Raw genomic sequence first — 24,110 nt, 5'->3', positions numbered from 1 at the left:
TGTAGGAGTCTTGATTGAGGTCTCGAACTGAGGCGATGGAGGACCCGAATCGGGCGTTCTGGTAACTGTGGGAATCCTTCAGCGTTCCGTTGTAAACAAACCGGCTCTGCAAAGCCAGGGCCAGGCAGCGTCTCAGGGGAACTTGGCAAGGCCTTAGGGTCATGATTCTCTCCGCCTGCTGCCGGGCATCCTCTCTCTGCTCCATTTCCCCAGAATCCCCTCTCTCGTTACGTGAGCCCAGCGACAGAGAGGTTCCTATTTTCCCCTGGCCTGGCCCCAGCAGGCGGGCACTGGCCTCTTAGAAACCCATTTCCCTCGTGGTCGGAGCAGTGCTCAGGTGCCCCTGAGACGCTGCATGGCCCTGCCCAGCCATACCTGTCTCAGGTCATAGACGTACACCTTGCCTCGCTCGCGGCCCTCGCTGAAGTACATGGGTGCACCCACCAGCAGGACATCGGTCACACCGTCGCCATTGATGTCCACCGAGGTGATCTCGCTCCCAAAGTAAGAGCCTATCTGCGGCACATGACGGGAGAGGGGAGTGGGCTGGCTGCCCCCCGGCACAGCTGAGAGCCCTTGCCTCGCCCGAGGGGGAAGCCAAGGGCATCCTTCGACTCAAGTTTCGGTGAACAAATGGGTCCTCCCTTCCCGTGCCCTCCCTCTCTCTCCCTCCCCTGGAGCGGACGTGCTGTTTCCAGTTGTCCTTGTCCCTCCTTCTCCTTCTGTTGCTCATCCCCTCCCCCACTCTTCTTTCTTTCCATTATTTAACTTCATCCTGTTTGTAAGTGATACATTATAATGGCAAAAATAAGGAAAATATTAAAAAAATAAAGAAGAAAACAAGTTAACCATAGTCTTAACACCCAAATATAACCATTATTAATGTTTTAGTGTATTTTCTTCTAGTCTTTTTTCCTGAGGTGTGTTGCCTATGTGCGCACGTGTGTGTGTATGTGTTCTTAGTTTTATAAGTTGGGATCATAATATCTGCATAGTTTATATACTAATTTTTTAATAAACAATGTATCACGAGCATTTCTCCATGACGTATATTTTCTCTACAACATAGTCATGGTGATTCCATGATACTCCAAAGTACGCATGTACCATGATGTATTTAATCAATCCTCTATTGTTGGACAGTTCGCTCGTTTCCATTTTTTTTGAGACAGGGTCTTGCTCTGTCGCCCTGGGTAGAGTGCAGTGGCGTCATCATAGCTCACTGCAGTCTCCAACTCCTGGGCTCCAGTGATCCTCCTGCCTCAGCCTTCTGAGTAGCTGTGACTATAGGCACATGCCACCATGCCTGGCTAAGTTTTTCATTTTTGGTAGAGACAGGGTCTTGCTCTTGCTCAGGCTGGTTCGTTTTCAATTTTTAATATTAGAAATCACTTTGGGATTAGTGTCTTTGATGGCAAGTTACGATTTCTTTCAGTGCCTGTGCACTTGCTGTGTCCCTCTCCTGCCCAGGGTGCAGTGCTCCTCACTTTGGTGACAGCACCATTCACCCCCTCACCAGAAACCTGAAGGTCCTCCGCGGCTCTACCCTCCACTTCTCTGCCAGCAAACCCACCAGCAAGTCCTGCCTGATGCGTGCCGACGCCATCTGCTCCCGGCTGCTTCTTCCCCAGGCTTCCTCCCAGCCTCAGGCTGGCCCCTCCAACACATTCCCACGACAGCCACGGTGGCCTCTAACAGCTGACCATGCCCCCACCTTGCTTTAGGGATAGAGTCTAAACTCTCCAGTGTGACCCTGCTAGACCAACCTCCCTCCCCAGCCTCTGTCCCCACAACCCTGCTCCCAACGCTGCACTCCTGGCTCCTGCCAAACCCAGTTTTTTCTCTTCTCCAAAAGCTCTAGTTACTTAATTGATGCTTATTGGATCACTGGGTTGCTTAGGAAAGAGGAAGTCACCCTGCCCACCTGGGTGAGATGCTCTACAGCCTTAGGTTAGCACGTGAGCCCCGTGCTCTTAGGAGATAGTCGTCCTCATTTTACAGGGAAGAAGCTGAAACTCAGAGAATGGGAGCTGCTTGCCCAAGGTCAGAAGGCTGGTCACCGCCAGGCTGCTTGGAACTCAGGTCTGACACCCCTGCCCATGGCTCTCCCTCCCCCAACCATCTGCTGGCTCAGAGTGTTTTCAGAAGAAATCTATACTCCAGCACTAACAACTTTTAACTAAGGAGAAAGATAAAAAGAAACCAGAAGAGAGAAAAACGGAATAATATGCACAGGGCAGGGAGAGGGAAGAGATGTGCCTATGTAAAGTAATTAAGAGGCAGACCGGGAGCGAGGAAGGGAGGAGGGAGGGAGACATTTGTCTAAATATGTGGCCTCAGCTATGTGGGTCACTGAGATTTGGAATCCACTTAATTTAGCTGCCTTCAGCACTGCGGTTTTTCGTTCGGATGTTGGAGGCGGAGCTGGGCAGGAAAAATGTCATAAATTCATCAGCAAATTCCCTCCAGCTCTCAAGGTCTAGCCTTGGATTCCCAGGAGAGCTGGCCCTGGGCGGAGCGTGGATGAGCAGGGCGGAGGCTGAGAGCCCAGCCACCTGGGTCAGTCGGCATCATGAGACAGGAGGAGGAATAGCAGCATGGTGGCACTCTGCAGTAAGGGGGATGGCAGGCTAGACGCGGGGAGGAACAGGTTCTCACAGTGCCCGGCCAAGGGCAGGAGGAGATGCAGGGGCCAGGGCTGTCCCAGGCTCAGCAGAGCCAAAGGGAGCTGGAGACGACTGGGAGGGGCCCAGACAGCGCTCAGCTTGGCACCAGCTTCATGGATGCTGCTAGTCAGGAGGAGCTGAAGCCTGGTTTGGGGGTCAGGAAGTGGCATCGTACAAGAGAGTGCCACCGAGAGGCCTGGGTTCTCAACTCGACCCAAACCACAAATCCATCCTAAAAGAGCCACGTTGCTTCCCTGGGCCCCAGTTCTCGGCCGTTGAAATGACTTGGATTGGAAGCCTGATTTCTCCACCAGTGACTCTTATCACAGCGTTCCAATTTGCATTCGTCACTGTCCGACACGAGACTCTTAGCAGCACAGTCTGCCAACCGCATCCCTGCGGGGCAGTGGCACAGGCAGGTTCCCATTCTGCATTGTCACCATTCCGGGGGAAGGGGCCCCTGGGGCCTTCTGTGGGTGGATGCATAACTCTAGCGGCTGCCTCCAGGCCTGCCTGTGTTCCCTGCCCTTCCCGTCTGCCGGCCCGCCCGCCCCAGCCTCCCCCTCCGTTACCTGCTCGCCCCGCAGAGCCTGGTGGATGGTGAGGCTCCTGTTGCTGTGCATGGTGAACAGGATGACTTTGCCCGTGTGGTTGAACCGGGGGGCTCCAGCCACGTACACCCGCCCCTGCCTGGAGGACACGACCGATGTGACTGTGTACCCTGCCACAGGAGGAAACAGGCTGGTCTCTGGTGCTGCATCCTCAGCAGGTCTTGCCAGGGCCCAGCTGGTGGCTCAGCCGTGCGGAGGCTGCACCGGTGATGGGGCGGCTGCAGGGCTGGCTGAGCAGGTGCAGCAATTGCCTGGGATGGGGGGGAGGCCCGGGAGAGGCAGGGCCCAGGAGAGGGGTCTGGCGGGTGGGGAGGCCTCACTGCACCCCACCCCATGCTGGAGACAATAAAGGAAGCCAGGTGGGGCCGCTAAAGACGTTACTGACTTGAAACGTACACATCCCTCTGTTGCCGCTCACGAGCAAGGCGGAGCAGGGAGCAAGGAGCTGGGCCACCTCCAGCCACACTCCATCTGTGTGGCAGACTTCGTTTTCCATCCCCACCAATCTCCACTCCCGGGGCCGACCAGCATCCCCTTCAATACCACAAAGCCCTGCTAAGTGGCTCACTGGTGACTGGAGTGTTAGCTGCGAAGGCGGAAGGAGTTGCTGCGCTCCGCACATTTGCACAGGGTCTTAGGGATCCCTGTAGCCCCAGAGCTTTGAAGACCCCAAGGAGGAAGCTCCCAGGCTCCTCTCAGTCCCCACATATGCCACGCAAACGAGGAAGAAATGGAAACCAAGGGGCTCAGGACACCAAAGAGCTCTTTTGAAAAGGCTGCCGATGCCCCTGTGTCGCTGTGCTCCATCACCGTGAATCTTGAGTCTCCCACCCGGCACCCAGGAGGTGAATGTCTGGCACCCCCAGTCACTGTCCTGAAAGTGGGGTCCCAGCAGGTGTTCGAGGCCCACGGCATCCCAGAGTCCCACTTCCTGCCGGACGATCTTGGATACTGGATCCCAGATTTCACATGGGCGCTGGGCCTTGTTGACGGTTCCTGGGGAACAGATGTCTCTTTCTGCTGCGTGCATGTGTCAATTCGTGTGTGCACGATGTGCGTGTACACGTGTGTGTGACACTGTCACTCAGGTCCTACCAGCTGCTTCCAGAGTGGCTGCAGGAGGCGCAGATTCAGTGCCTGGCCGTGTGGGGTGCAGTAGGATGGCCTACTCTGGTTCCATTTCTGACTCTCAGCAGTTTGTTCTGGGAAATGGGGCTTGATGGGTCTGTCGGGTCAGGACCTTGCACAGAGGGTGGCTAACATGGCCCTGTATTTAGGGCCACCATAAATATACGGAAGTGGGGTGGAATTAGCTTTGCGGTATGTAGCAAAAATTTCTTCTGAGCTGTGCCCTCAGTGGCACTGCTGAGAATGTTCTCAGTTGGCCTCGGGCTTTTGGCTTCCTCAGAAGGAGGGACACTGGGCAGCCCTGGCAGTGCTGTGGCCGGCTCTCAAAGCCCATGGGGCTTCCTGCTTCCCAGCCATCGGCTGGCTGTGCCCTCCGTTCCCAGGTGGCCCTGTGGCCAGCAGGAGGGGCCGTTCCAAAGCTGGGCCAACCAGCCTCCCTGAGGCCTGATGAGACAGTGGGCAGAGCCCGGCCAGAAGTCCTTACTGCTTCCTCAGGGCTGGGCCTCCCGGTCTCCTCCCCCGTAGCTCCCTCTCTCCCTGGGATACGTGGGGAGGACTCTTCCAGCAGGGATCTCTGCCCCCGCAGAGAACCCAGACGTGGCCCTCACTGGATGACTCCCAGAGGGTGGAGGCACTCCCTCGGGACCCCTCAAGGCGGTGACTGTGGTTAAGACGGGACAGCTGGGCCTCATGAGCGTCCTTGAGCCTGGCTCCACCCTGCCAGAGTCTTCTGGGAGGAGAAGGAGGCCAGCTCTGCTAGGCAGGGGGGATAGTCATCCTGCTGCACCCTCACTCAGATACCTTCAATAGCTCCTCATTGCCAACATGAAAAAGCTCAAACCCCTTAGCCTGGCATTCAAGGTCTCCTGTTGCATCAGCCCTAACCTGCCTTCCCCTCCCTGGCCCCACTCCTCCCCCGTGCTCCATCCATACTGGTCTACTTCCCAGGTCCTGAAATCGCCGGGCACTTTCCACACCTCCCTCCTTTGCTGGGCCCTTCTTGGCTTATTCAAAACTTTCCCTGTCTTGGAGACCTGGCGTGGGCTCCTCCACAGTGCGTCCAGAGCGTGCCAGCCTTCTGGACCACGGCCACCCACGCCATTTCTCTCCCCCTCTCGGAATTAACGCATGGGGCCCTGGGACATTGCTGGCGTGATCTGCCTTGCTGGTTCATGCCTCGTGGCACCTGTGCCTTGCACCCCTTCCTTGGTTTCCTCACTTTTAGTGCAGCGCTGCACACTTGGGGGGCACACAACAGGACACTATCGATTCCAGTCAAAGGGGTGCTGGCCATCGTCCTTCTGACATCTTTCCTAGTGTTTGAGCATCTGCCAAGGCAAGGACCCCAACCCCTGCCCCCTTTCTTTGTGCTTTTATCTAAGCCCTTACCTCACTGTGTTGTAATCATCTGTGCACACGTCTCTGTCCCCTACTGGCCGGGAAGCAGCCTGACGGCAGGGGCTGTGTCCTGCTCACCATTGCACTCTGATGGCACTCGCCACACAGTCCAGATTTAACACCTTGTGAATTATATGGAACCCAGGCCCTAGGGCCAGGTGCTGTTGGGAAATTTCTTGGGATCTACACCTGTGCATTTTCCAGGACAGTCCCAATTCCAGCATTTTGCCCTGTTGTCAGTGGAGAGTCTCAAAGTTGGGGTGGGAAAATGGGGTAACTGTAGTGTGGGCAGCGTCACAGGCAGGGCGTGTGGCTGAAGAGGCGAGGGACAAAGGTGGGGATGGGATGAAGCGCCTGTGTAGCCGGGCATGGTGCTGGGGGTGGCGGATGCCAGGCTGGAGAGGAAATGGCCCCCGGGTTGCTCTGCAGGGCCCCGTGCCTGTGTGCACTGCAAGTTCTGCAGCCCCGGGTCCCCTCCTTGCCCATGGCCACCCCCTCCCTCGCTCCGGGCTCTTACCCAGGTATGCACCGTGGTTCTTGAGCTCCTCGGGGAACTCTTTCAGGTAGGACTCGCGGTGAGGAATGACCTTCCCGCCGCTTGTTTCCTTTAGCACAGCTCCGTTCCAGTCATAGGCGCCAACAGCTCCCAGCAGAATCCCGTCCTGGCATTGGGCAAGGGACACGTATCAGCTCCTGTTCCCACTGGCCCCTCGCTGGGAGCCACACCAGGTCCTGCGATCAGTGAAGCATCTGCCAGCAACTGTGGGCACCTTCTCCTGGGGTCACTATCGAGCAACCCAGCTTCCAGCCCGGGCTCTAGGCTTTCAAATGATACAAGGAGACCCTCTCACCCCATCCCAGCCTCAGCACAGAACAGGTTAAGCTGATCCCGAGGACAGGAATTTAGGAAAAAAGGAATGTTCTAGAAACTAACTCCCAATCCAGAGTCAAACCTCCATTCATCCTTGGGCTTTGAAACCCTCTAGGAACTCTCTGGTCACCATCCCCTCCTTCCAACACTCCTTCCAGCTGTGGCCTGTACTTGTACTCCTTCGATGTCCCCTTGCCGTGTCCGAGTTGCTTCCCTGTGGGTAAACCCTACTCCCTCTTCATTTCTTCAGCAAATATTCACTGAGGTCTACTTTGTGCCAGGTACTTGCTTGGTGCTGGGGATACTGCCCCTGCCCTCACAGAGCTCGGAGATACTAACACATAAACAAACACGCAATTGCACATAACCAGTTTGCAAACTGCGATAAATGCAATCAGGGAAAACCATGGGGAGCTGTAATTTTGATGGCAATGGGGGTCAGGGAGAGGCTTTTTGAAGAAGTGATGTTTCCCCAGACACCTGAAAGCTGGGTCGGGCAGGCAGTGGAAGTGCTGGAGAGAGGCCAGAGCCTTTGATTCCAAGGAACTGAGCACTGTTTGGTGGGGCTGTAGCGCTGAGTAAGAGGGGCAGAGAGGGTGGGTATGAGGCTGGACAGATACGCCAGGGCCACGCCCCGAGGACGGGGGCTTGTTTCTCAGGGCTTGGAGGGTGTTGTTGTACCCACACATTGCAGGAGAAGTGATGCTGCAAAGCTTGGCAGGAAGACAGGAAGCTCCAGCTCCCCGAGGGGAAGTTTCCATGTACTGACTGCTCGGCTATTCCCTGAGGACCGGGTCCACTCACTCTCGGGGCTGCCCCTGCACCCCAGCCCCAGCTTAGACAACCCACGTGAATAGTGGGTACAGGAAGACAAACAGCAAGCACTTAGAGGAGGAAGAAAGTTACCAGGGGCAGTGAGGGGCCCAAGGAAGGTGGTGGAAGCAGGGCAGGGCCACCTTCCTGGATTGCCTTGGTGATGACGGGGCTGGGGGCAGATTGTCTGTATCCCAGCTTTGGGCTTTTAAAGCACAAGCAGTAAAGTCACGTCTCTAAGCCCTCCCTGAACCCAGCTGGCTGGCTGGGTTTGAGGTTCCCCACCACTGTAAAGAGTAAAGCTGATCTTATCAAAGGGTTAAAAAGTCCTGACCCTCTAGAGGTGGAACTGACTGTTCAGACAGAATGTTTTTACCACTGTAAATAAGCTGGTCTTGGGAGAGGCTGCGCCTTTGGTTATGTTTAACATCGCACTTTCTAATTAGCCTACTTCCTCCCCCTTTGTGCTTCAGCCTCAGCCTAGGAGGCTCTGACAGTCTGTCGGGGCCAGGACTGGAGCCAGGGACTCAGATACGCGCTGTCCGCAAAGTCACCACCGACATTCCTTGCACCCGGGTGTGCTCCGTTCTTTCTGCAGTGCTTTCTCACCCAGCCCCCTACATGGGCTTACAAAGGCCCCGTGAAGCCAGAAGACACAGGTTCTCAATCTGCATTTGACAAATCAACATCTGAGGTTCAGAGAGGGGAAGGGACTTGCCCAAGGTGACACAGCAAGTCAGAGGAGTGGCTTGGCCTTTGACCGTGGAGGTGGGTTGGACAGAGAAGAAAATATCCACCTGTTTTCCCAAAACCCAGTGTGGCTCCTGCTTCCAGTTTCCCACCTGAACCCCCTCTGGGAGGAGCACTGTCTGGGCTTGCTTTTCCCCCTTCCTCCCTCTCTGCCTGCTGAGTCCAAGTGTGTAAGTGCAGACCAGGCTTCTCCGCTTCATGGAGAGGCCTTCGAAGATGAATTTTTGGCTCTGCAGGTGACGGGGGGGCCTCTGCGGTGTACGGAGAAGGGCTGGTTCAGCCCAGGTGCCTGGGATTTGGCTGTGGAGACCCCTCATGCTGACTCCCCACAAGCAGGGCGGGTTGGGAATTCCTTTGGGACGTCTGGATCTGGCCGCGCTGGGCTGAGGGGTCGCTCCCGGTCCCTGACCGGTGCCACTTTAACCCTGGCAGCAGCTGCAGCCTTGTGCCCTCAGTGGGAGGCTCTTTCCCCAGAGTGGGTTTGTCGGGGTTACGGGGCACCTCCCTGAGGACAGGGGCACCGTGCGGAGTGGGCAAGTCGAGGCCACCAAAGCAGACCTCAGCATGCCACAAACTTGTCCCAGCTGGAGGAGCCCAGACATTTTGAGTTTGGGAAAAATCTGGCAGGGCGGGGCAAAAACAAGAGGGCCAGAGCCCTGACGGGGGAAGCCAGGCATGTGGGCCCAGGGAAACAAACAGAGGGCATTCTGGGGCAAAGCTGCGTCCCATGCGCTGCAGGCCTGGCGTGGTCTCCCTGAGTTATGGCCTCCTTTCCTGGGGCCACCCGAGCCCCCACCAGATATCACCAGGGTGTGCCTGGGTGGCCTTGCATGGATGGCCTTTCGCACGAGCCAATTTTCCTGGCACTCCACGCAGACATGAAGTCGGTCGCAGACTTGGTAGCTGTCAGAAGGTCTGAGGCCAACTGCGTCCTCCCCCAGGACATCGTGACTCTACCTACTGGAGTGCGTGTAGCACCCACCGTCAGATCCTGCCAGCTCAGCTCTCAGCTGCCCTCTGACCTGGCCCCTGCACCCATCTGCTGAATGCTCCCTGGGTGTGTGACCCTGTCTCCCAAAGTTCCGTGTTCTGGCCAGTCCGTGTCTAAGCCAGGGTTAGGCCACAGCCGCGGCACTGGAGGCAGCATGGTTAGGGCAGTGGTTCTCAATGGGGGGTGGTTTCGCCTCCCAGGTGGTGTTTGGCAATGCCTGCAGAGACTTTTGGTTGTCATAGTTGGGCAGGTGGTGGGGGTGCTACTGGCACCGAGCGGGTAGAGGCCAGGGATGCTGAGAAACTTCCTGCAATGCACAGGACAGCCCCACGACAAAGGGTTATCCAGCCCCAAATGTCACCAGGGCTGAGGTGGAGAATCCCTGGTCTAGTGGTTAGAGCATTACAGCGTGAACTCTAGGGCCAGACATTCCTGAGCTCTGTTTCCAGCTCCAAAGTTTCTAGATGTGCGATCTTGGGCAAATTTCTCTCTGTCTCTGAGCCTCGGATTCCTCGGCTGTAAGATAGTTTTGCTGTGAGAGTTAGCATTTTTAATTCTTAGCACGCTGTTTGCAGCCAACAAGTACTTGGTACGTGGTAGCTGTGCTCGTTCGTGAGTTCACCCATAAAGCATCTCCCAGGAAGGCCAGGGGTTAAAGAAGAACGAGATCCCAGAGTCAGGTTTGTCATTTCGATAGCATGTGAGAAGTGCTCCGATGGAGTCAAGGACAGGCTGTTTTGGGAGTCCCGGGAGGAAGTGACCTGCTGAGCGAGGGGGCGAGTGTGTAGTGGGTTAGGGAAGGATCGTAAGAAAATCTCACTTGATTTATTAGTAAGTCTCAAAATGTACACTTCCAGTTCCAGGCCTCAAGATTCAATTTTGCAAATATTTTCCAGATATCTACTCAAATCTGAAGTTCAGAGAGGTTAGATGATTTGTCTGAGCCCACACAGCCAGGCAGTGCTCTCCTCTTGCCCGGCAGTAATGGAATTAGGGTACCAGATGCCAGCATTTCTTCCTTCCAGCTCTTCTTGGCTTTTTCAAGGAAAGACTGAGGAGCAGGTGCAAGGAGCTGCTGGTGGTCCCGTGGGCTAGTGTGATGGGAGACCCCCTAGAGGGCACCGAGGCTGTCCTCCTCCTCCAGACTCCCGTATAGTGACTGCAGAGGGGCGCGACTCTGTGCCCAAGAGCCCCTCCTAAGGCAAGTACCATATTTACAGGGTGGATTATGCTCTCTCTAGCTGCTCCAATTCTGTCCTTAGAAGCCTTGTTTCGACAGGCTTAAAGTGGAGCTGAGCAAGTGATGCATGGCCAGGAGGTTTGGGGGGGGTGTGGGCAGGAAAGGCCCAGAAGTGGGCCCTCAGCCCTTCCGTGGACAGGAGGCCCTCGCCGTGGGCCGTGCTGGAAGCAGTGGCTGGGGTGGGGGCAGGGGGCACAGTGCACTGACTCTCATTCCAGATCAGAGGGTTGGTTGTCTCTGGGCAGGGGTCCTGGGAGTGAGGCCCAGGAGTGGAGTGCTGGGCACCAGGGCACATTCTGAGGATGTGGGCCTGGGCTTAGGAGGACCCAAATGAACCGGAAATGATTCCTGCCACCAGGAGTCAACTTGCAAACCATCTGGAACAGCATGCCAGGAGACCCCATCTACCATGGCCTGGCCTCCTGGAGGGGGGGCCAGGGGACAGCTTTGCCTGCCTGCCCAAGCTGGCAGGTGGAGGAGTCCACTGTCTAGGGCTATGGGGGTTCAGGAGGGGTTTACAGCCTCCAGAGATCAACTCTGCAGTTTGCCATTATGCGTCAGTTTCTCTCATTTTTCTTCCTTGAGACAGCTTCTCACTCTGTCGCCCTGACTAGAGTGCAGTGGCGTCATCACAAGGCACTGCAATCTCAAACTCCTGGGCTCAAAGCGATCCTCCTGCCTCAGTCTCCCGAGTAGCAGGGACTACAGGTGTGTGCCACGACACCCAGCTAATTTTTCTATTTTTTGTAGAGACGGAGTCTCAATCTTCCTCAGACTGGTCTCAACTCCTGACCTCAAGCGATCCTCCCGCCTCAGCCTCCCAGAGTGCTAGAATGACAGGCGTGAGCCACCCCTTCATTTCTGATTGAATCAGATATGCAAAACTAGTTCAAATGCAAAACCCTTCAGGAAGATTATACCTTTAAAGCGTCAACCGCTAAGAACCTTAGAGAATAGCCAATGCCCTTCGCCAGCCGGTCCACAACCCCAGGAGGGCCTGGGAAGGGCGATGGCTGAAGAGGCAGGAGGGTGGCAGGGGCAGCACATTGGGACTGGGAGGCTCCCTGGCCTTCGTTTGTTGCAAAACTGAACGGGTCGCTGGTCCTGTGAGATCACCACGTGCGAGGTGAAAACAGACCTCACCCTTAGGTAAAAGAAAAAACGATCTCTTCCCACCTTGGGTGAGTGACCAAGGTTTTTGTGTAGACAAGATCTACCCTCATAAAGCTGCTTCCTTCTGTAAACTTTTGGAGCTGGGGCTGACTCATGGACTCCAGCGGAGGAGGGTCGGTGAGCAACTCCTCCTGCTGCGTCTGTGTGGGAGGAATTTCTCCGCAGCTGTCCCCCGCGGGCATCCAGCATTCATAGTCCTCCTTCGCCCTCCCCGTCTGCCCTCAGGGCCCGTGGGTATCATAGGCTGTTCGAGTCCACTCCCCTTTTGGAAGTACCGATCCCTTCTATAAGCTTTCTGGCAGAATCACGCAGCTCCTGCTTGATTGCCCAGCTTGACAGGGAGTTCACCACCCCAGCAGGCAGCCAGCACTCACAGAAGCCACTCTGGCTCTTAGTGACCTTTGCATTCATTTCCAAATGCTAATGGAACCATTGGCTTAAAAATCCATTCTAAAGTCTCGCCAGGGATCCATAGCTAGCCTTCCTGATGGTAATTTTTGGAATATTCTCTTTCCCCTTTCTATATCAAGACTAGTTTCCAGCTTCCTAGTTTCCCAGTGGTTCTGACCTTCTGCCATCAGCCTTGTGGCCTGGGGCCTTGGACTCTGGAGCTGTCCAGGTGATGTCTTGGGGCCTCCTCTCTACCCTGGGCTCTTGTCACTCCTTTCTCTTGTTGTTTTCACTCTTGCTAATTCCAAGGCTGGTTTCCTCGCTACATAAGATGGCAGCAAACCAGCCAGGCCTTTCTTCTGCCATCTGAGGACATTCTGCTAGAGCTCCTCCCCCAGGGCGAGAGACCTTTCCTTCTACTAGAACCAAACTGGCCCGGGGAAGCTTCAGGCTCCGTCAGCATTTCCAGGCAGCAGCTGTTGGAGGCCATCTGTGTGCACTTTTCTGGTGGGCAGGGCTCCTGCAGGCTCGCCCAGGACTCACTGCTCCCAACCCCTGGAGGGGTCTGGCTGATGCTGAGAGCTGAGGAGGTGGACCCCTGGGGACAGGAGAGCTGTGGCCAATCATGACGGCATCAGTGGCTGGCATTGGAAGACCTCTGTGCTCTCCAATAGCCACCCAATGGCCAGTCACAGAGCCAGACGGCCCGCGCTCATTGCACCATTCCTTTGGATTCGGAAGGTTTTTTTTTGGTTTATTTTTAATACTAAAGCATCTCAGATTCAAATGTGATCACTGTCTCTTTAAAAGTCCTATCAAATGGAAACTTCAGAGTGAAAGAAAAACCAGTGTGTGTGTGGGAAGAGGCAACCTGGCTCCTCTGACTGGGGGAACAGAGGAATTGCTGAGTGCACGTAGAGGAGCTGCACAGGGCAGTCGCGACCTTGACTTGACCTTAGTAACAAACAGGGGCTCTGAGCCCAGGGTCGTCCCACTCTGGAAGCTGAGAACCCCACTGGGCCTGCGAGGGCTCATCTCGCTCAGCACGATGAGCTGCCATTTCCAAGGCTCAGCTCAAGCTTCCCTGAGTCCCCGAAGCCCATCCTAATGTCCCCTTCTTTTCGGGTTCCTCGGTCCCTGGACATACACAGATTGCAGTATTAGAAGTAGGAGAGTGAACTTATTATCTGAGAGTCTCTCTCCCCAGCTAGGCTGTGACCTGCTGTCAGCTGGAATGTTACCTTAGTGTCTATCCTCAGTGCCTGGGACAGAGCCTGATACGTAGGAAAAGATGGCTGTAGGACGGACAAAGGAAACATCAGGACATTCATTTTCTCTCCCTGTCCCTGACATCAGGGCTGGCCTCTGGTCTGCGCCCAGATTTCTCCCAGACTGTGCACACAACTCTCTCCTCTGCTGCTCGCTGCCGCCCATGGCTGCTGAACTCCTTGTCCTCCAGGGTCCCTCTCCAGTGCCACCCCCTCCCCTGAAGAGGCTTTTCTTTCCGTGACACCCTGATCACACGTGGCCTGGGTTAGCATTCTGTGTCGACCTGTCTGCCCCACCCACATTGAGCAGGGTCTCTTCACAGCTCGGGGCCTCCTGTAGCTGCACACTTTTTCCTGGGAGACACCTGCAGTTTCTTCCAGCCTGCCCTCAGCGCTAGGGACTGCTGTTCTACATTGTTTGCAAGTTGACTCCTGGTGGCAAGAATTGTTTCCGGTTCCTTTTGGTACTTTAGTTGCATTTGATAAATGCTTGTTGGATTTAATTAAATTGCGTTTCCTTGTTGCACGTTCTAATCGACTCTGACCCCAGAGTCTAGAGACCTGGGCTGGTCCTGCCGTAGCACATGACTCGCTGCCTGCCCTCATGCAAATGGATGCTGTCTCCTCTCTGTGCCCGGGCTCTCGACCCTCGGACCGTGGGTCCTTAAGGACAGGGCTCTCACCTCTGATTCTCCCAGGGCCCAGCACAGACAAGGTGCTGAAAAGATAGGCTGACCCAAGCACCTAAAGCAGGGTCATTAGCACAGCCTGCTGACCTTGCAGGGCTGTGCCGAGCATGAAATGCGGTGCAGGAATCGCCTGGAACAGTTTAAACTGCTGTGCACATGTAACGGGGCTGTCATCATGAGATGTCATGAGACTGTCATCATCATCATCTTGCTGTATTCAAGACAGAGGCATGAAACTGTCCACATGCAGCTCAGGAACCTCTGAGCATGAGTCACGTTTCTGTCGGCTGCCTGCTGCGTGCTGTGTGTGTGTGTCCCCCTCCCCTTCAATTTGGAATTTCTGACTCAGACCCCCTGAGCTCCCTGGTCCTGCTTTCTCATGGAGCAGCTGCTTGGTGTAGAGGGAAGAGTGTGAGCCTAATCTTTTTCACACTAATCTGTCTTCAGCAGGTCTCCTAACCTTCTCATGACTCAATTTCTTTATTTGTGACCTGGGAACAAGGAATCCTGCCCCATGCGCCTCACAGAAGAGTTAGAAAAGTGCAGTGGGATGATGAAAGGGATATATAACTACGGTGGGCTAGCAGGCCTTTTCTGGCAGATTAGGAGGCATAAGTACACCCCTGTGGCGCCAGCCGAGGCAGAGCACACACACGCACCTGGGACAACCGTCCGTCTACAGCACACCCACGGGAGCACGTACTGATACTGACACACCGTCGGTATGTTTCCCCATATGGGACTTTACAGTTTTATAAACAAGGCAAGACTTTACAGTTTATAAAGTATTTTCACAGACATCAACTCCCTGGTCTCTGACAAGCCTGTGAGGCCTCAGCCCCATCTTACGAGCCAGCACCAGGTGAAGCACGTGGAAGGTGAGTGACTCAGAGTCCCAGATACCACGTGCTGCTGTGACACCACGTGCCCCTCCCTCTGTGGGCTAGGACCCCCTGACTTCTGCAATCTGACGCAGAGTCTGCACAGAGAGGGGGACCACACGGGCCACCTGCCAGAGCGTAGCTGGGACACCTGGACAGCCTCCCAACATTGACACGGGGATGTGCCCCATGCCGGGGCATGCCCAGGCCTCCTTGGGCACTGGCGCTGTCAGAGATACGTGCCCTTGGTTTTGCCGCCCGGCCTAATTTTTGTGCAGGGCTCTGTAGACTGAATGGGACCCTTGGTCCTGGAGGGGGAAATGTCCCCCTCAGCACCTGCACAGTGAGGGTCACCAAGCACCTTCCAGGTGGGTCTGTGGGTTTGTTATTTGCAGTCCACTCACTTCTGTAGAGGGCTTGAGACAACATGAATAAGTGGCAGCCCTGGAACATGGGAGGCAGAGAGACCCCAAGAAAGAGAGGAAGCGAGGGAAGGAGCCAGCCCATTCATGAAGGTGGGAGGGCAGATCCGGCACGCTGGAGCGGGGAAGAGCATGCATGCGAGAGACAGAGGGTGGCTGTAAACCTGTACCTCCACCACGTGCGAGGAAAAGCCTGTCTGGGACATCTCCAGCCCAAAGGAGGTTTCATTCTTGTTGGTGCCTACGGCAGAGGGACAGAAAGGCGTTAGCTTTCCGCTCGTTGCTTGGTGCCAGACAGACCTGCAGCCCCACCGCAGCTGCTGTGTCCCGGGGCGTCGTCAGGAGGCAGGGCTATCTGCCGGGGGTTCTGAGGCTGGGGCCGGTCCTGCGCAGCCTCGTCTGCCCTCCCCAGCGTCCTGCGCAGTGAGGGGCGCAAAGCACCTTCCAGGGGGCCACGTGGGTTTATGATTAGCAGCCCGCTCACTTCTGAGAAGGGTTCGGGACAGTTTTACTGCAGGGCATGCACGCTGCAAGACTGCTAACATGGGGGAGATCAAGAAACCTGCATGGGAATAAACAGTGTGCATTTCTGGCAAGAAACGGAATTTCCCACTTTGTTCATTCCTTTCATTCACCAGATTTGGTCCCAGGTGCCTTTGGGTGGTTCCCAGACATCAGATCGACCCTCCAGGGACAGCTGTCACCACTGCAGATTTGCAGAAGAAATCCCACGTGTGGGGAAAGCCTCTCCCCACAGAGGGGTGCCCTGAACATCACCCAAGGCGACCGTTTCAAGGAGAAATGCACGCATTGGGATATTTAAGTTCTGTGTGGGTGCCGGAGCTCATGTTCACACTTTGTGTTCATCTACCCTTGATTACGAGGGCCATTCTTGTCTCTTTTTAGGTGTCTGTAGTTCACCATTTCCAGTGCACTGCAGACTTCTCGGGCTTTGGGATGCTGCTTCTGTTTCTTTTTATAATCCTCCATGTACACGAAGCCCTCTATTGGAGGGGCCCGCTATAACAATATACGGTGCAAAAGAGATCTATGCAAATCAAAAATGGAGTTTAAATCACAAGCAGGGAGGCATTCTGAAGGAACCCCGCAAGAAAATGCTTTCGGTGGAGTGGGAGGCAGCGGGGCGTGGGGTTGAGGGTTTCAGACTATGGAGTCAGGCCCAGCTGGGTTCAAACTAGGGTTGCCAGATAAAATATAATTGAATTTGAATTTCAGACAATGAATAATATTTTGTAGTAAGTCTGCCACAAATATTGTTATTTTATTTTTGATACATCTGGCAACCCTCGTTCAAAGCCCACCACTTTCCCAGGCTGCGGGAGCTTTGGCAGGGCACTCCTTGGAGCTTCGCTTTCCTCAGTGGTAGAATGAGAATATCAGCAAAACTGTCTTTCAGCGTTATGCATAAAGTGCGTCCAGCACGGAGTAACACTCAGTCGTTGGCATTTGCTATCAAGGGAGGGCGCGTGCTGAGCCATTCCATTCTGTGGGGTTGGGTTTCGCTCTATGGGGTTTACTTGAGGCAAGCCCAGGAGAGCAGACCCCTCCCGGCATGCACTGCTCACCTTCCAGGCTGAAGATCCTGTCCCCCAGGGCATCCACAATGTCCTTTAGGGCCGCCTCATCGGTGACGTTGAAGAAGTGCTTGTCATCAGGGTCGCTGGCGATGTATTTGATTTCATTTAGAAAAGTTTCTGGATTGATCCCCCTGCGGTTGTAGTAGCCCAGGACCTGCCGGGGAACAGCGGCAGGAATGACAAACCAGAACAGGGCGCAGACCTCCCCACACACCCCGTGCGCCGTGACTGCTTTTGGTCGTCACGGGTGCTCCTCGAGGTGCCACCGCATTTTCAAACAGCCTGTTTTAGGGCAAGATAAGGCACCTGTGCTAAGCTGGCGTTCTGGGAGTGGGGAGGCTTGGGGGTGTTTTTTAGTTTTCTGAGGTTTCAGAACCTTCCTGGGAACGGAGGGGAAAAAAACCCAACAAACCCACAACTTTTGTGGGTAGGCCGGAGCAGTGCAGAAAGAAGATTCTCAGCTCGTTCTTTAGAAGAGGATGAAACGAGAAGCCCATTTGCGGGTCTGGACACTCAGTACACTGCCTGGAAAACACCCTCTTGGAGGCCCCAGGGTCTGACGGCAAAGTCTTGGGGGTATCCCGCAGCCCTTGGGCAGGGCGGGACTCACAGCCACAGCGTATCTGGTCACGTTGTCCCTCTCGCTCTGCTGGATCACCTTCTCCAGGTCCGGGCTGTCGTGGGACTCCCCGTCCGTGATGACAATCATCACCTTCTTGGCCCCTTTCCTTCCGCCCTTCTGGAAAGCCTCTGAGCTGGAACCCAAGCACAGGCAGGGCCGTGAGAAGGAAGTGGATAGGGGGCGGCCCCAATGTTCCTCCAGAGGGACAGCACAGACACCAGGACCGAGTCCCCCTTGGGCCACCCAACAGGTATTAGAACCTTGTACCAAAGACGTAGCTGGATTGAGATGACCCGGCTACTCTTTCACCGGCTGCTAAGATGGGTCTTGGATTTGTTGTCTTTAAAAAGTGACTTTAAAAAGCCCTGTCGGAGTCCTGACCTTGCAGTTTTGGACAGGGTGAAGGGGTGAGGTGGACCTGGGAGGGGAGTTCAAGGGCAGATGGCGACCTTTAGAGGAGCTAAGCTACTGGTTCAAAAAACCAGCTGCACATTAGAACTCTTGGGGGAGTTTTCAAAAAATATTGGCCAAGTGCAGTGGCTCATGCCTGTAATCCCAGCACTTTGGGGGGCTGAGGCAGGAGGATCGCTTGAGGCCAGGAGTTCAAGACCAGCTAGTTAACATAGCAAGACCCCATCCCTACCAAAAATTTAAAAATTAGCTGGGTGTGGTGGCATGTGTCTCTAGTCCCAGCTGCTCTGGAGGCTGAGGCAGGTGGATCGCTTGAGTCCAGGAGTTTGAAGTTACAGTGAGCTGTGATGATGCCACTGCACTCCAGCCTGGGCAACATAGCAAGACCCTGTCTCAAAAAGAAAAATAAAATTGATGTCTAGGCCCCACCATGACCTATGAAATCAGAATCTCTGGAGAGGGCTGGGGAGGGTGGCCTGGGCATCAGTATTTTTCAAAAGTTCTAATGAGCACCCAGAGTTGAGAACCACTTTCCTAAGTACTGAAAAGGTGACGTGCCAGGGTGATTCAACATCCAAACACTAACCCATAAAATACATGTGACAGAGCTGACAAAATTCTGACTTCTCCCATGAGGGCTACTTTGATCCTATTTGGGGAAATATTAAATATCAAATTCCATGAAAAATATTTCTTTCTCACTTTTTATTTTGTTTTTCAGTGTCCGAAGCATGAGCTTGGCCCACCTGTTGGGCCATCCAGCCCGGGTGACGGCAGTGGCGCAGTGACCCTCAACATGGCAGGGAAGCTCTTGCAGCTGGCCATTGGGCTGCAGAGAGTGAAAAGCCACCACTGGCCCTGCGTGCCCCTGTGGCCAGCCCTCCTTTGGACCATGAGGTTCTGAGAAGCACAGAATGGTCTCACCCAAGAGTCTGGCGCAGCGGGTAGAAATTTCCAATAAGGATCTAAAAATAAATGTTACTCTTAGACCCCACGGTCATTCTTCCTGGGTCCACCCATGGCATGGCAGGACAGCCCACGGATTTAAGCTCCACAGTGACAGGTTAAAGGGCCACAAGGCTTTGGTTACCATAGGTATTTCTTGTTACATGGCACGCTGATGAGCTGATCAGTGATGTGCATGATTTACATGTTGAGGAATTCACAAAACCTGGAATAAATTAGTTCGGAACATCTTCAAGCTACCAGTGAAGAGAAAAAACCATCTACCATTCTCTTAGCAGTGCTATGATAGTCTGGATATGTTGACTTAAAAAAACCCTTTAATTTTAGTACGAGCTGTGGACTGAGCCTGCAGAGGCACCCTCCACATGACTAGAGCAGGGTTTGGGCTTAAGCCCAACCCAGCAGAGGGAGAACTCTACTATTCTCTCAAAGGAGCTTCTAGATGCTTCCATGACCTCATTGAAGGGCCAGGGACAGAAATAAAACTCTATGCAAAAAAGTATAGCAGGGGAAAAACAGGTTTTATTATATATGGGGCCAAGAAAAATTTCAGGATCATATTTCCATGGAGTGGAACAGTGTGACTGCCTATGCGAGTCCGCAGTAGTGTGAATGTCAGCATGAATCATCAGATTCTAGACTGTGATTTTGTGCTGGGTAAAGACACTTGGATTTGTTCCTTTGCAAATTAGATTATACATTCCTTGAGAGCAGCGAGATCTTTATACTCATAACAGTTTCCATGAACTTAGAAGTCACAGTGACCTGTGGAAATTTAGGCCACATCACGTCTGCTTTCTGCTCAAAATCTGCACAGGCTGCTCTTTCTCTCCGACCGTGGCCCACTGGGCCCTGTGCGATCTGGCCCCGTTCCTCTCTGAGCTCCTCATCCTGCCTGCTCCCTTCCTCAAACACTGAGCCCTTCCCTGCCCGTGGAAGGTGCCAGCACTCTCCCCTCGAGCCTTTCTCTGAGCTGCTTCCTCTCAGCTGTGCGCCTGGTCTCCTCCTTCACTGCCTTCAGGTCGCCTCCCAGGGAGGCCTTTCCTCGCCACCCCATTGATGCGGACTCAGTACCTGCCCTCTGCACCTGCTCCACCGGTGTAGTTCACCAGAGCGTCTATCTCCGTCCAGTATCCTGTGCTGTTTACTTGTTTGTTTGCGTATCATCTGCCTGCCTCTCTAGAATGTCAGCTCCACGGGGGCAGAACTTTCGATCTGTCCTGTTCACTGATCTAGCCCCAGTGCCTGAAACAGAGTGAGGCGCATAGTACGCGCTCCATGGAAAGTGTTGCGTGGACAAAGGTGGAATCACACTGCGTGGTTCGGGGGCCCTCACCCCTGCCAGGCCACACGTGGCTGCCAGGCTGCCTTCTTCATGGGCACATCCGATGATAACGTACCCGAGAACCCGCAGTGGCCACCCACGATCATTTTAACCACAGCATCATCACCCTCGGTCTGGCTCCGTGCCATCTCTGCAGCTGCGTGGCTCACTGCTGCCCAACACAAACCCCATGCCATGGGCAAAAGGAGCACAGCTCTGTACCTACACGTTCCTTGACTTTCCCTCTCATCTGCCCTCATCAGGATGGAATGTCTTGTGTGGCGTGTCTTCTCTCCACTTGTCCCTGCTAGAATCCCAGGGTCTTCCCAGGACAGGTCACATGCCCCTCTCCTGGACCTCTTCCCTATCCCCCACTCCATGGAGGCCCCTCCCTCTCTCATCCTCACTGAGTTAGGGTCAGGGTTAACACTTATCACAGCTCCCCTATGGGGCTGGGAGCCACCAAGGCCAGGGACCACAGGGTACCATCTTTGTAACCCTGAAGTCCACGGCCTGGGTCCTTGCCCTTTAGAGGGTGCACAGAACAAGGAATGCATTATGTGTAAAGTAAGTGAGGAGAGAAAACGTTTCACCTTAAAAGGCACTGGCAGTAGTTTGGGCCTGAACTGGCAGGCTGGGAAGGTCAGAATTTCAAACTTCACTTGAGGTGAAGATTGCAACTCCAGTGGTGCTTATGAGTCACTGACGGTTCTACTACCTGGTGAGTCACACACGGACAATTGACCGGAGGGTGGTGGGTTACAAAATGGGGTCGAAACAGTGGGCTTTGTCCCTGGGCGAGTCAGTTAGCTCTGCACTGAGAAAGTGAGAGCCAGTGGTCACTGTCTTCCTGCGTTGCCCCAGCCACTTCCAAAGGGCCTGCTGGGAGTCCCAGGTCTCACCCCAGTCGTGGCACAACCGCAACATGGGGGAACACTCATTTAGGAAAAGCCTGAGCAAGTTTTATCAGCAAACAGAAGCACCCTAGCTGAGCAGTGACTTCATCATAGAGAGTTGTGAGGTTGGAAAAATCTTAATCTTTTGACCACATGAAATCCTGATACTACAAAATAGCTCTTACATTTTGGAATTCTGTTAAACACATTGACTAACCCTATATGAGGTGGGATTATAAGGTAACAGGACTGTGGTCCCAATGAATATAGCAGAACTCATATTCACAGGTATAAAATTTAAGCATTTCATATCTAAATGCCTTTGACATAGTCATTTTAGGAGCTTAGATGTCGGCTCAAGAGATCTTGGGGAATCTCTTTAAAATTGGCTAATTTCAGTGGTGGTGAGCACAACATTTTGACGACAACAGCTCAAACTGGAATAAGCGTGTGGCCTTCTGCGTGGACAACGTCTAGAGATAACATTTACTTGGGTGAGTGAGTTCTGGTGTGATTTTTCAGGAACCAGCCTCATTATAATCTCAGGCATTAGATTTCACTAAGTTCTTCACACTCCATTGATAACAGACACTCCACAGGGAGAGTCTGCCCTCATAGAACCTACGTGCTTCTAGTAGGCTGTCCGTGGCAGGACACACTTTCCAAAGTTGGCTGCAAGGACATCCCCCATCCCAAATGCTCTTCTGCAATGTGACCTTGCTCTTCCTCCACCCAGAGGCAGAATCAAATTCTCTTCCCCTTGAATCTGGGCCTGGCCTTAGTAACTTGCTTGGCCAATAGAACGTAGCAGGAGTCACATGCTGGGACTTTGAGGCCACAGGCAGTCTCCCTCTTCCTGCCTGGGGCTCTTAGGAAGCTCGCTCTTGGGACCCTCCCTCTCAGAATGCATTCGCCATGCTGTGAAAAAAAACCAATCCCCATGGCCATGTATGGGTGCTCAGGTCACCAGCCCTAGCTGAGCTCCCAGCCCACAGCGAGGGACAATTGCCAGCCACATGAGCGTACCATCTTGGGCTCATGGAACCTTCAGAGGACAACAGCCCCAGCTGACCCCAGACTGCAACCAACATGAGAGAACCCAAGAGAGAATCAACGAGCTGAGCCTCGTCAACCCCCAGAACTTGGAGGAACTGATACATTATTGTTTCAAGGCACCCAATTGTGTCGTAGTCTGTTACACAGCAATAGGTAACGGGAACAGTATTTGAGACCTACTTACCGAGCAAATTCGATGCCAAACGCTGTCCGAGTCTCTGTTCCTCCTCTCTGCTCGATGTGGCTGGCAGCCTCCACCACATCTTTTACAGACCTGTAGTCATTGAGATGAAACTCATGTACCACGTCTTCTCCGTACTGAACAACTCCAACCTGCGATTTAGAGGAGAGGGCAACAGAACATCGTGACCCCCTGAAGCTTAGACCTTTGGTGGTAGGACCCTGGGAGTTGCCTCTCTGTCTGTGACGGATGATTCGGGAGTGAGGCGGGCTGAGGACCTTCCCAAGACTGACTGCAGCTGAAGGGAAGCGGATGGCTTGGTGGGATAGGTCGGGGGGTTGGGGGGTGGTGCGTACAGCGAAAGGAGACTTTGTGACTTAAAGAGAGGCCCAACAATTACGTTTCTTTCTTAGAAAGACAAAAGTTCAGCATAGAGTCAAAATCTGAAATATTAGGACCGATGTGGGTGGAAACCCGTGAATCTGAGGTTCCTTAAAACCTGGAAGAGAAGAGCTTCTTTTATCTCTGAGGTTGATAAAATATTGACAATATTAAAGCTTCAAAATAAACAAAAACCCTTCAAGACCTATAGTAGGAGCAGAACAATGAAACATTACTGTGGTATGGGCCCACAAAGGTTGTTTGGTACGAATTCCCTTCTAATGCTGGACTCTCAACCCGATACCCTAAAGGATGGTCTTCCAGTGGTGGGGAACTTGTTAGTTCACGAGAACCTTCGCTCCTTTTTTAACAGCTCTAATTGTTCCAAATCATTTCTTAGATTGACTTGAAATCTGCCATCTTATAAATTCTATCCATTGGTCCTTGTTCAACCAAAACAATAGGGAATAAACCTACCCCCTCCTTAGCCAGGCAGCATTTCAAAATGAGCTGGCAGCTCTTACCTCCTCTCCTCTGTCTTCTCTCCAAGGTCAATACGCCTAATTCTCCCTGTGCCTCACCAAGAGGGCTCGCGGGGCCGCTCAGCCGCTCCTGCCTTCCTTCTCTCCCTCTGGCTGGTCACAGTCTTTGCAGGTGGTGTCTCTTCCAGAAGCCAGAGTTTGACCCATGAAGTGAGGTCTCCCCTAAACTGTCCCTTGCTGTGCTCACCAGAGGTGGGTGTCCTGGGCTGCAGGCCCCAGTATTGGCTTCCCCCATATCTGTTTCACCCACACCTCCTTAGTGCACGCAAAGATGTTCCCTCACGCCCCAGGGCAGCATCTGTCGGGGTTTGGGGGCGCTGCTCACAGGAGGACGGACAGAGCCCCAGAGACGCTCACCTGGATCTGGCCCGGGCCGATGTAAAACTTCTTCAGGATGTTGATGAGGAAGTGCTGCACCTCCACCCAGGGGTAGATGCTGTTGGAGCCATCCAGGACAATGACGATGTCCATGTAGGTCTGGCACCCTGGGAAGTGGGGTCACGGTTATGGCTACCCAAGGGGCCAGCGTCTGCAAGTCTCTGATTCTCCAAACAGTTGTTCAGAGGATGACAGAAGAATGACTCTGCCACATGCGTGTCATTGCTGGTGCTGGGGAGCTGTCCTTGGGCCGGACATTTATTTGGGCAACATGAATGACAAGCCCAGGAATTCCTGGCTCTGTTCTGCCGGCTGTTTGAACAGAGCTTAAATTCAGCCTGACCCTCTCTGCTCCTGGGCAGGGACTGACCTGACCCCCGCTGACTGGCCGATGCTTCTGAGGTGGCCAACGCTGCCCAAATCGGTCATTTCACCGTCACGGGCAGGCTGGCACTGCCACTTTC

The 24,110-nt window shown here is 54.0% G+C and overlaps 1 protein-coding gene across 1 annotated transcript in view; it reads right to left on the bottom strand.

Annotated features, from left to right (window-relative positions):
* The window catches only part of ITGA11 (integrin, alpha 11), a 124,880-nt gene that overhangs the window by 27,678 nt on the left and 73,092 nt on the right, over positions 1 to 24,110 (bottom strand). The window contains exons 4-12 of the mRNA XM_012664826.1: positions 23,626 to 23,753; positions 22,349 to 22,497; positions 17,500 to 17,644; positions 16,878 to 17,043; positions 15,462 to 15,532; positions 6,321 to 6,465; positions 3,239 to 3,387; positions 376 to 516; positions 6 to 106 (exon numbers count right to left, since the gene is read on the bottom strand). Coding sequence (XP_012520280.1) covers positions 6 to 106; positions 376 to 516; positions 3,239 to 3,387; positions 6,321 to 6,465; positions 15,462 to 15,532; positions 16,878 to 17,043; positions 17,500 to 17,644; positions 22,349 to 22,497; positions 23,626 to 23,753 — 1,195 coding nt within the window. The remainder of the gene's footprint in view (positions 1 to 5; positions 107 to 375; positions 517 to 3,238; positions 3,388 to 6,320; positions 6,466 to 15,461; positions 15,533 to 16,877; positions 17,044 to 17,499; positions 17,645 to 22,348; positions 22,498 to 23,625; positions 23,754 to 24,110) is intronic.

The sequence above is a fragment of the Propithecus coquereli genome, unplaced genomic scaffold (genome assembly GCF_000956105.1).
Source record: "Propithecus coquereli isolate 6110/MARCELLA unplaced genomic scaffold, Pcoq_1.0 Scaffold92, whole genome shotgun sequence".
Classification (NCBI taxonomy): Eukaryota; Metazoa; Chordata; class Mammalia; order Primates; family Indriidae; genus Propithecus; species Propithecus coquereli.
Note: the sequence above shows the minus strand (reverse complement) of the source record. Positions and strands in the feature narration are given on the sequence as shown.